This window comes from Nicotiana tabacum, chromosome 20, assembly GCF_000715075.1.
Source record: "Nicotiana tabacum cultivar K326 chromosome 20, ASM71507v2, whole genome shotgun sequence".
Taxonomy (NCBI): domain Eukaryota; kingdom Viridiplantae; phylum Streptophyta; class Magnoliopsida; order Solanales; family Solanaceae; genus Nicotiana; species Nicotiana tabacum.
In genome coordinates, this window is record NC_134099.1 from 2,003,465 (window position 1) to 2,016,082 (window position 12,618).

General features: G+C 38.0%; 1 protein-coding gene across 1 annotated transcript; it reads left to right on the forward strand.

The window, feature by feature from the left end:
- Positions 1-1,761: 1,761 nt before the first annotated feature.
- LOC107821193 (uncharacterized) lies at positions 1,762-4,585 on the forward strand. Its single transcript, XM_016647615.2, has 2 exons — positions 1,762-2,917; positions 3,467-4,585. The coding sequence occupies exons 1-2, from the start codon at positions 1,830-1,832 to the stop codon at positions 4,329-4,331; spliced, it is 1,953 nt and encodes a 650-aa protein (XP_016503101.1). The 5' UTR covers positions 1,762-1,829; the 3' UTR covers positions 4,332-4,585.
- Positions 4,586-12,618: the final 8,033 nt, after the last annotated feature.

Sequence of the window (12,618 nt, forward strand, 5' to 3'; positions counted from 1 at the left end):
ACGGGGATTGGTTCTTGGGCGTTCTCAGGGTTTCGTGGTGGTACACCAACACCAGGGACATCCACACCGTTCTCTCCATGGTTCTCGAGATTGTTTTTTACTGAGTTAGACATTTTGACCTGAAATCAAAGATCTTGGGCAAAAAAAGTGTGAAAGATAACTTGCGTTACGTAGTGAAACCAGCAAGAAAATAATCACTATTATTTTTAGCCCCACGGTGGGTGCCAAACTATTTATCATGAATATAATAATAACAATTAAATTTGATTTGTGGTTCTAAAAATACGTGATCTATTTTTATGCTAGTTGTTAGGCAATTGATGTTATGTGAAAGACTTAGAAAGAGATAAGAGCTTGAGAGTAAGGTGATAATCAAACCGAATGGTTAATAATCGGGGCCTCGAGCTTGCCTACTTGGGGGCCTCGGGGTCGAATCTGATGCTCGGCTGGGAGCTATCGGGGGTAGTCGGTGGAGACTAACAGTTATAATAAAATCAGTGATGGCTCTTTATGGCCAATAATAAATAATAAATGATGAACAATGAATAGAACACAATAAATATGAGCAATCAATGAAGTAATAAGTCAAGAGAATATGTTAGAAAGCAGAGAGAATGTTTTTGTGTCTTTTATTTTTCACATAACTTTACAAAGTGACAAGAATCCCCTTTTTATAAGAGGAGGAATCCTAATATAGTACAAATACATTAATTACATAGATATAGAGATGAGACAGCTAGTTGATGTCATGATTCCGGTCTGAACTTAGCTCACTAGACTTTGTCAGCTCTTGCTATGCGCCTTGGAAACTCCCCACTTTTTCATTATAGCCGTTGGTCTGCACTGACTCGAGGTCGAGCGTCGATAGCCCTCGAGGGTGAACCTCGACCATAGTCTCGAACTTGTGAAATACGCTTACGAGGCATTATAACGATGGAAAATTAGACCCTCCGATTTTACCGTATACAGGCTGCTTCCGATAGACCCTTGGCATCTCTCCCTCCAAGAACTCTCCACCTTGCTTCTGGGGTGACTCGAACTCACAACCTCTTGATTGAAAGTGGAGGGTGCTCACCACTAGAGCAACCCACTCTTGTCCAGCCTGATAAGTAACTAGAAAATAAAGCGATAACTTGTGTCCATCATGTCAAATTACAGTTGTATAATCTTCTAATATCCAAACTTACTGTCTGAAATCGTATTGTGTAGGCCTACTAAAGAGGAAATACTTCCTATAAGCTACTCCCTCTGTTCCCTTTTAGTTGTCAAGTATTTCATAAATAGATTTTATTTTTATTTGTCACTTTAAAATAATTTATTTTTCTTGTTTTGCCCTTAACATTAATTATTCATTCCAAATAATTTTTTAAATCCATTTAGTTTTATACACCAATTAATATGGGTATCATAATAAATTAAATATTTTATTTATTATTTTTTAAGAGTATACAAAATTAATAGTGGACAAGTAAAAGTAAACGAAAGGAGTCTAAAGGATTTATCTATTCAAACGTGTTAAACCCAAAACTTATAAGTTGTCTTTGTGCTATTTTTGAGATTAGACAAAGTAGGGCCCATAGGGTGGGGGCCAAAGAGAAATATGTACGAGTGGGGCCCTCAAACGTACATACATACATGTTGTATATGCATTTATGTGTCTAGATTTTATATGGACAGTACAAAAAAATCAACATAAAATCTTTTTTAATCTCTTTAAAAAATGGAAAATTTAAATTTTTTAACAAAACAGCTGGAAAACTATAAAGAAAAAACATCCTTCTCTGGCAAAACAAATCTTTTTCTCTCACGTTTTTCAACTCTCTTTCCTAATGGATCCTCCACCGTTTTCCGGCGGCCCAACTTCCACAACAGCCGCCGTTCCGCCGTCGGGAAACGTCAATTATGCTGACTCAGCAAATTCCTCGCCGCGATCCCGCCACACAGAATCCTGGGACGAGCAGCCGCCACATGCCGCCACCGCCGGCGGCAAGCTCCGGCTAATGTGCAGCTACGGCGGGCACATAATCCCTCGTCCCCACGATAAATCTCTCTGTTACGTCGGCGGCGAAACCCGCATTTTCGCCGTCGACCGTAACACCTCTCTCGCCGACCTTTCTGTTAAGCTCTCTAAAACCCTACTCGGCGGCCATCCCTTTTGTTTAAAGTATCAGCTTCAGAATGAAGACCTTGATTCACTTATCTCCGTTACTTCCGATGAAGACCTCGAAAACATGATCGACGAATACGACCGTATGAACATGAATATGAACAATTCATCATCTTCTAAAGTCGCTCGGCTTCGTTTGTTTTTATTTCCGAGCAAAACTGAGACAACTGAAATAGTTCGAGAAAGTTTAATTAAATCGAAGACAATTGAAATGGTTCGAGAAAGTTTAACGAAATCTGATGATTGGTTCGTTAATGTTTTAAATGGTGCGAGTTCTGCTACGGTGCTTTCTGAAACTTCGTCTGTAAATTACCTTTTGGGTTTGGACGATGACGTGGAAAATGTTAAAAATGACGTGGAGGGACAGTTAGAGGTGAAAAATGGTGAAAATAGTGTTAAGGTTAGTGCGCAGGATGTTATTCAATCGGTGCCGGATTCTCCGATGGTTGAAACGACGTCGTCTTTTGGGTCAATGTCTTCTATGAATTTGCCGCCGATAAAGGTTCATGTTGAGGAGAATCAAAAGGGTGGAACTTTTGAGGAGCAATTTTCACAGATGACTCTTGGGATAGTAACGCAGAAGCCTGAGGAAGGAGCATTTGCGGGTTTATCTTCGCCGCCTGCGCCGCCTGTTTTAGTGCCGGCGACGGTTGTTTCCGGCGTGCAACTGCAACAGATACAGCTGCCTCCTCAGCTGCAACCAAAGCTTGTTGTCCCATCTGATTTGCCTTCCCCTGATTCAGTTTCTAGGTAAATTGTCTAACAGATCTTTACTTTAAGTCATATGGACTGACTTTACGTCAAAAATATTTATGCAATCAAGTGACTTAAAAGTAATTGCAGGTAATTTTATTTAATAGTAGCATTGATTGCTAACCTGGATTAAATAACAAATAAGAAGTTATAAAGGGCAGCCCGTGCACAAAGTATTCCGCAATAATGCAAGGTCCGGTGAAGGGCCGCACCCCAAGAGGTGTGTTGTAGGCAGCCTACGCTGATGCAAGCATCAGTGGTTGATGCCACGGCTCTAGCCCGTGACTTATAGGTCACACGAAGACGACTTGACCGTTGCTCCAAGGCTGATTCCACGGCTCGAACAAATAACATGTTATAATAGGTTAAATTAGACCGACAGCGTGTAAAGTCGTTAACAGCATATGTTACTTAAAATTATATGTTTGTGGAAACATATCAAATTGCTTGAGAAATTTGCTTTTACTTAATGCAAGTTCTTATTAGTGTTAAAAAAATGGGTAAATGAAATGGTCTGAATTTGGATCTTGATTCAATTTGATGCAGTGAGAGTAGTGTGACAAATCCTTTGTCCAGGCAAATGCATTACCTTTATCAAGAACCAGGGGTTCAATTCCAGTCTGGGAGTGGTAGGATTTCTGGTAATTCCGTTGATCCAAAGATGAGCGATTCGATTGGAAGGGCTCAGGTAAAACAGCAAGTTTTGGATAGTGGATATGCATTGCCAGTACAATATGATCATCAACAGCAAATGCATCAACCCCAACAGTTTGTTCATATGGGACAGTATATGCAGCATACGCCTTCTGGCCCTGTGCCGATGGCGTCTTATTATCCTATGTACCCTTCACAGCACCAAACTCATCCTCAACAACACCCGGCTCTTGAGCACCAGTATCCCGTTTACTTTATTCCTGCTAGACCTTCCCAAGGTTACAGTTTGCCGTTGCAACAAACAAATTATACTGAGCCTGCTCAAACAGCGCTTTCTGCCCGTCCCCAAACTCCTCCTACAATGGTCAATCCCACAGCAGCTTACAATCCGGCTAGAAATCCTCCGACAACTAAACCTGAAATGGTTGCTGGTCCATACAGAACTGTAAGTGCCGGTGCAGCAGCTCCACAAATTGTTCAGATCACTTCAGGCCAGCATCAGCCACAATATATGGCCTACTCTCAGATTCATCATCCTTCTCAGTCGGTTCCTCCTACTTCAGCTACTACTGCCAGTTATGCATATGATTTTGCTGATCCTACGCATACAAAGATGTACTACACTCAGCCGCTAGCTCCCCAGTTGGCTGCTCAATATCAAACAATGACATCCGCCCCTGCAGTTAGCTTCACAGAAACTTCTTCTCAGTTCCCCGTTGAAAATTTGAAGCAGCAACTTAGAACTTCGCAGGCATGAAACTGTGAGTTGAACATGAAGAAGCAATTTTGAAAAGTTGGTTTGGTAAATCTTAAAGTTTCTGTTAAATGCTTGAATTCTTATTATTATTGGTTTGTTCAAATGTATAAGTTATAGGTAATAAGAAGGTTGGGTCTTTCTTTTCTTTTCTTTTCTTTTCTTCTGTAAGTAATGCTGTTTTACCCAGGAAAGCATAGTGGTGAAAGACCTTATTGTGAAATTTCAAACTCATATCATACATCCTCAATTCAATACTATGTGGTTTTCAGAACAAATATAAAATTAGTGCAAGCCCTGCATATATTTGTTAAGTACACTCCTCTAAATCTATTTGTTTCTTTGTGTCTGGAGGACGACATAACTCGTTCTACAATATATTGTCTCAATATTTGTGCTTTCTGCGGGTGTGGAGGCTGGGAATTAGGATAGAGGGTTAGGTAGTCGAGCTTTTTCTTTGTTTTGTTACAGTAGCCATAGTACACCACTAGGTGTCTTTATGTTTTGTCGCCTTTCCGGGTTTCTGTTATTACTTGTTGTTGCCTTTGCTTCGATTTTAATTGTAATAACTAGTGCTAGTTGTGCGTCTTCGCTTGATTCTCCGATTGGTTTGCTTGTCATTGGCCCTTTCCTTTATCTCCCATGAGCGGAGGGTCTACCGGAAACAGCCTCTCTGCCTTTTAAAGGTAGGGATAAGATCTGCGTATATACTACCCTTCTCATACCCCACTTGTGGGAATACACTAAAATTATCGTTCTCTTGATATGCGTAAAGTGACAAGTAAATATGAAAATCTAATTTTAGTATATATATCAAGTAAAAGTGAACGGATGTAATATTTGTTTATTTGTTTTTGTTTAACTAAAATGCTCTGCATCTTTATTTTTATTTAACATCACATTAGAATATTGCATTTCCAGAAAGCTGATTAGATGAATGTACTAGTTCCTCATATGTAACCAAACAACCTGCTCCAAATGAAATAAAAAAAAATATTTTTTCACTGATTCTCATATCACTTTTAATGTGGTACTATATTCTATTAACCCTATATATATATGTCTCTTTTAACCCCTGCTTTTTTTAATCTTCATTACATAGTTAATTTATTATTTATATTATATAATACTTAAAAGGTACGAGGTTTTTGACAAAGTTTGGCTGATTAATGATAGTACCAATTAGCTTATTCAAGATTCGGATGTCTCTTTCCAAGTCCCACGGTACCATGTTGTTGTCAAAAGCTGCCAATTATTTTTGCTGCAACAGTTAGAAATTTTAGACAAGGTGGTTTGTTGCTGACTCCATGCCTTGTCATAACCAGCACATTTGTATGTCTCATTTTGGACTGCAATTATGAGAAATTTGACCATCTGGGGTCTTCATTTATTGTTCTTTTCTATGTGTGCTCAACTATAATATAAACAGTAAAAATGCGCGGCACGTCAAACTAATAGGTACATGATATATCTTCGCACGTAGGTTATTTTCACTTAACTAGAGTTAATTAATATATATATTTTCATCTCATTAATTCATTATACATAATAAGTTGATATGGTTTTGTGTAAACATTCGAGGAGGCAAAGTTTTTACGCTAAACTATATCTGCAACTAAATAAGTATCATAGTTTTATTTGACCAAAAAATATAGATCTTGGTTCAACTAATTAAATTTATATAAATGAGGGTTAATTTTAGCTAACAATAATATCCCAAAGATGGAGTTCTCAGATGTGCAATAAATGTAACGTAGGTATACTTGAGTAGCAGCAGCAGCATACAATCAATTTTCAAGGAATCAAAAGAAATAATACATCATTAAATATTGATGAATAGTAATAAATGATATTTAAGTAAATAGAATTAATGAGTCACCCAAAAAAGGATGGAATCAGAGAATTCTTTCTAACAATAATGAGTGATGGACAATCCTTTGAATATTTGAGTTATTCGTGGAAAAAGGTGTAGACAAGAATTTTAGTGAAAAGATCGTGTTTGTATGCTTGCAATAAGATCTGATTCTCTCTCTAAAGTCAAAGTATAGTTTTTACAAATAAATATCACATGTGATGTTCCATATCATTGTGTCTCTTTCTTTTTAAAGGGAACATGTTCCTAAAAACCTTAACAGTACAAGTGCAAAGAATATTCACTAGAATATTCTCTTTTATGTCCTATCTCGAAACAAGCCGTTATAGCTCTATTAAGGATGCTCGACCTCAGCCTTAATAACAATTCCTCGACTTCAGTCTTGCTAACTCTTCGACTGCGGCCTTCGTTGATAATTAGATTACTTCAACGCGTGGCATTCTAAAAATATTTTACAAATACCATCTCGACTAAAGATAGATTTTGACCCATACAAGTTTTCGGCTTTTCGGCTTAATAGCATAGTAAGAAAATGTGTGCTTCGGAAGTGTGAAGGCATCAAACCTACTCAACACGCATTTTCCACAATGGCTTTGAACCTTTGTCTACATGTAGAGGTGATGCAAGATAATTTTTGTACATTTTTCCTTTGCCAAACATAGAATACCTTTTACTATTTATGCTATCATAGATAATTATCTTTATTTGTGTTTATTCAGATTTAAATCTACAAAATTTCGTTCTTAGTATTACATCTATTCATTCCATTACTTAAATAGTCGCGTGCATGATTATAATTAACCATTATTCCAGAGAAAATATGAGCATTCTGCATTAAAAAAATTTCAGAAGAGGAACCTTGGAGCTAACTGTAAAGTTGTCTTCGTGTAACTTATAGGTCACAGGTTCGAACTTAAGAAATAACCACTAGTGCTTGCATTAGAGTAGGTTGTCTATATTACACCTCTTGGGGTGCGTCCCTATTAGGTGTTTGTCCAAATTTTTTTTTATCATAATTGGTTTTCCTATCTCATGAAGGAAATGACAACATATTTACCATAATTGAATTTTTCTTTTCCTAGAAGGAAAATATAATTCTTTCATATTTGATTAGTCTCTTTTCTTGTAGGAAAAGATTTGGACTTCTATAAATTGAGGATCCTTCCTTCTCATTCAGTAGCATCCACAATGTAGCCATATGAGGTTTGAGAGTCGTGTTTAGGGGGAGAACTTTACGAGACAAGTGTTAGTGTATCACTTGTGTTTTGCCTCTTCGTGAGGTTGTTCTCTCGATATGGATTGCTCATCTCCGCCGTGGATGTAGGTCAGTTGACTGAACCACGTTATATGCTTGCGTCTCTTTTGATATATTTTTCTTTTGTTGTATGATTTATCGTAGTTCAATGTTTGTTTTACTAGCTTTCGCATGAAATCTATTTTTCGGTCCTAACAGTCCCTTCTTCGAACGCTACGTGAACGCATAATATTTTATGCATCGAATTGCCCTCATTAATTTGAAATCTTGAAACTGTCTTTAGTAAAGGCTACTAGGCTCCAACATTCCATTCTCCTTATATGAAACGAATGCCGCAAAGTGAGAACTGAGAATAGGATTCGATAAAGACAAGAAGAGCTGAATATGAACGCCGAACAGGACAAATGGGCAATCTTTAGTCAGTCTTATTCTTTCATAACAAGTTACGGCCAATTTGAACTTTCTTGATGACCACATGCCTATGAGAAAGGGCAGCCCAGTGTACTTGTATCGGGAAAAATTAAGTTTATATATAGAATTTATTATAAGATGACATGTCATGATACGTAGACCAGTTAAAAAAGAACAAGTGATGAAGAATAATCAAAGAGACACGAGCTTCAACAGGCACAGACAGTCATTCAGATAAAAGGCAAGGAAGGCAGGTGCTCGAACCTCTTTATGACGGAAGAGAATGAATCTGATAGAAAATAAGGAATGGATGCGAACTATTGGTCTTTAAATACAGAATCGTTAAGGAATTTGTATTGAATCAAATATGATTGATGATTGCAACATTACATTAAATGCCATTAATTGACAATAATGGCTCAATTATAGAAGAAACGAAACGTACCACTTAGAAATAGCTATAAAATGAGAAGATTGATCATTTGTAAGGACACGAAATATCACCGAAATATACTGATTTACTTTGTTTTCTTCTGTTCATCTGATTATTATCAAAGCCAATTTCTTTTATTCATTTTATATATTGATTATCAGTAACCCGAGTTCTTCTAAAATAAAGCTTTGACCGAAATTACTATTTTTGGTTAAACAAATTGGTTTCGTTGTCGGGAATCTGATAATCGTTTACTTTCTTAATCAATTCTTTCATCAAAACTTACCATGTCGAATAACAACGACAACAACCAAGATACTCAACATCAGGAGAATGATGCGGGTGATAGGACACCACTTCCCTCACCGCGTGATTCACAACGTCAGTCACGAGAAGGAACTCCAGATGGCTCTAAAACAAATAATGAGGTTGCAAACGAACAAGCACTTGATGATGCCTTAAAAAATCTCATTGCTCAACAAGTCAGCAATGCCCTCCGAGCTTTTACCAGCCAATTGCCAACTGCACAACCAACACCAACTCCGAATCAGAATACTTTGGAAAACCCATGTTCTGGGCTCGTTAACTCAGGAACTGGTGGAACTCCAAGCGAGTCTCACGATGGCGAGCCGGGTAACATAGTTAATTCTGATTTACAAAATTTAGTTCTAACCTTGCAGAAGCAGCTCAAGGAGCAAAGCGACCGTATAAAGCAAATACCTGGAGTACCACCTGTAATCAAAGGAATAGACATGGATAAGTACTCACAACAACCATGGAAGCCTAGTGCAACTCTAGTGCCAATCCTAAAGAAGTTCAAAATGCCTGATATTCCAAAGTATGATGGTACAACTGATCCACGAGATCACGTGGCTGCATTCACAACTGGTGTGAAGGGCAACGATTTAACCAAGCAAGAAATTGAATCAGTGTTGGTCAAAAAATTTGGTGAAACACTCACCAATGGTGCATTAACATGGTATTCCATTTTGCCCGAAAATTCTATAAATTCTTTTGCTGAGCTTGCAGATTCTTTTATCAAAGCACATTCGGGAGCTCAAAAAGTTGAAAAGAGAATGGAGGATATTTTCAAAATCAAGCAAGGAGATTCAGAGTTGCTTAGGGAGTTCGTGGATAGGTTCCAGCGTGAAAGAATGATGTTACCACGCGTACCAGATAATTCGGCAGCTATGGCTTTTGCCAGTAACTTGAATGAGAAAAGTTCAGAAGCCACGAGACGACTCAAGGAAAGTCTGCGAGAATTTCCAGCAAAAACCTGGAAGACGTTACAACAGATACAACACGAAGCTGAGGATAAAAGAAGACACTATCTCCCGATCTCAGAAAGAGGAGAAGGTAAGTTCGAGACGTTCAGAAAACAAAAAAAGATCCGATAAAAATAGGTACGAACCATATATGTGCCCAGTAGAAAAAGACTCACGATCAAAGCAGGATAATTCAAGGTACGATCGTAGATCTAGAAATAGAGAGTCGGGTTTGTCATCGAGATTTGGGAACGATCGAAACTCACATGAAATTCGAGATGATGATAGAAACTTAAAGGCAAGATTTGGCGGTTACAATTTCAATGTCAGCACTTCAGAATTGGTAGCGGTGTTAAGAGGCATGGGCGATAAGGTGCGTTGGCCAAAAGAAATGAGATCAAATCCAAACAGGCGCAATCCTGATCACTGGTGCGAATTTCACAACGATCATGGTCATAAAACGGTAGATTGCAGATTGCTAAAAGGCGAAGTTGATCATCTATTAAAGCAAAGGTATCTCATTGAATTATTCAGTGAGAAAGGTAAGCAAGCATATATGAAGAACATGCAGGAGTCCCCTAAACCTCCTTCTCCCAAAAGGACCGTTAATGTTATAAGCGGGGGCAAAGAAATCAATGGTGTAACGTACACAACAGCCAATAAAGTTTCCAAAGTCACAATTACCCACAGGAAGCGAGTACGACATGTTTTAGAGGAAGAAAGCATTACGTTTAATGATATAGATGCGGATGGCGTGTTAACTCCACATAACGATGCACTGGTAATGTCTCTACTTGTACATGATACTAATGTGAAACGAGTTTTGATTGATCCAGGTAGTTCTGTGAACATTATTATGCTGAGAGTACTGCACGAGATGCAAGCTGAAGATAAACTAGTACCAAAGGCACATACTTTGTCTGGATTCGACAATTCTAGCATTGTGACGAAAGGGGAGATAACACTTACTACAATCGCAGAAGGGGTTGTCAAAGATACAAAGTTTCAGGTAGTAGAGATGGAGATGGCTTACAATATGATTCTCGGGAGGCCATGGATACACGACATGGATGTCGTTCCATCTACCTTACATCAAGTTATTAAATTTCCATCACCATGGGGGATACGTTAAATTCGTGGGGATCAACAGACATCTAGGAACATCAACTCCGTAGCAGATTCAAATACGAGAAACGAAGAAAAATAGCAGTTACAGAATCCAGTTGAGGACACCACAACACAAGCCTCAACTGAACAAGGGCGAAGAGATGTGGACTCAAGGCCCGATTCCATTCAAGAACTAGAGGAAAATAAAAATATCAAAACAACGATTGAAGAACTGGAGGCTGTAGAGTTATTTACACAATGGCCTGAAAGGAAAGTCTACGTTGGGGCTAACCTAAGCCACGACATGAAAGGTCAGTTGATTAAGTTTTTGAAAACTAACGTGGATTGTTTTGCTTGGTCCCATTCTGATATGACAGGAATACCACCGGAAGTAATGACTCACAAGTTAAATGAAGACCCATCATATCCACCTGTCAAACAAAAGAAGAGAAAGCAAGGGACTTTCAAAAATCAGGTGATTCAAGATGAGGTTCAAAAATTACTAATAATTGGGTCTATCCGTGAGGTAAACTATCCTAATTGGTTAGCTAATACTGTTGTAGTACCGAAAAAGAATGGTAAATGGCGAGTTTGTGTAGATTACACAGACCTTAACAAAGCTTGTCCTAAAGATTCTTTTCCATTACCACATATAGATCAACTAATTGATGCTACTGCAGGATATGAGTTGTTAAGCTTTTTAGATGCGTATTCAGGGTACAACCAGATCAAAATGGATCCCTAGATGAAGAAAAAACTTCATTTATAACAGACATGAGGACTTACTATTATAAAGTAATGCCTTTTGGTCTCAAAAATGTTGGTGCAACGTATCAAAGATTAGTAACCAAAATGTTCCAAGAACATTTAGCAAAGACTATGGAAGTCTACATAGATGATATGCTCGTCAAAACTCAACATTCATGGGACCATATATCGCACTTGTCTAACACGTTTCAGATCTTGCGAAAATTCAATATGAAACTAAATCCTGAGAAATGTGCATTCGGCGTTTCATCAGGTAAGTTTTTGGGTTTTCTTGTTTCTAACTGTGGTATTGAAGTAAATCCCTCGTAGATTAAAGCCATTGAAGAAATTCTTGACATGCTTACGAGTAAAAAAGAAGTGCAAAGGTTGACAGGAAGAATTGCAGCCTTAGGGAAATTTATTTCCAAATCATTAGAAAAGTGTTTTAAATTCTTTTCATCTCTTAAAAAGCAAGATCAGTTCGAATAGACTGAGGAGTGTCAACAAGCACTCAAAAACTTGAAGACATACCTGTCAAATCCGCCGTTGCTCGCAAAACCAAAGGTTGGGAAAAATTGCTCATTTATCTTGCTGTCTCCGAAGTAGCAGTAAGTGCTGTTTTAGTTCGTGAAGACCAAGGTAAATAATCTCCAATTTATTACGTCAGCAAATCATTATTAGATGCAGAGTCGCGGTATCCTCAATTAGAAAAACTTGCACTTGCACTAATCATGGAATCTAGAAAACTAAGGCCTTATTTTCAACGTCACCCTATTGCTGTAGTAACTGCTTATCCATTACGCAATATATTACACAAGCATGAGTTGTCAGGTAGGTTAGCCAAATGGGCTATAGAATTAAGTGAATATGACATCACATACCAGCCTAGAACCGCGATAAAATCTCAAGTGTTAGCAGATTTTGTGGCTGATTTTAGCCAAGGAATGCAATTAGAAGCAGAAAAAGAATTACAGGTGTTCAACGGATCTAATCCAGGAATTTGGACCTTATTTACTGATGGCTCATCTAATGTAAAGGGGGAAGGTTTAGGAATTGTTTTGGTACCACCTACAGGTGAAACCATTCGACAAGCCATTAAATGTCATTTTATAACTAACAATGAGGCAAAGTATGAAGCTGTGATTGCAGGTTCAGAACTGGCACTGGAACTCAGCATTAATCAGATTGTAATCAAAAGC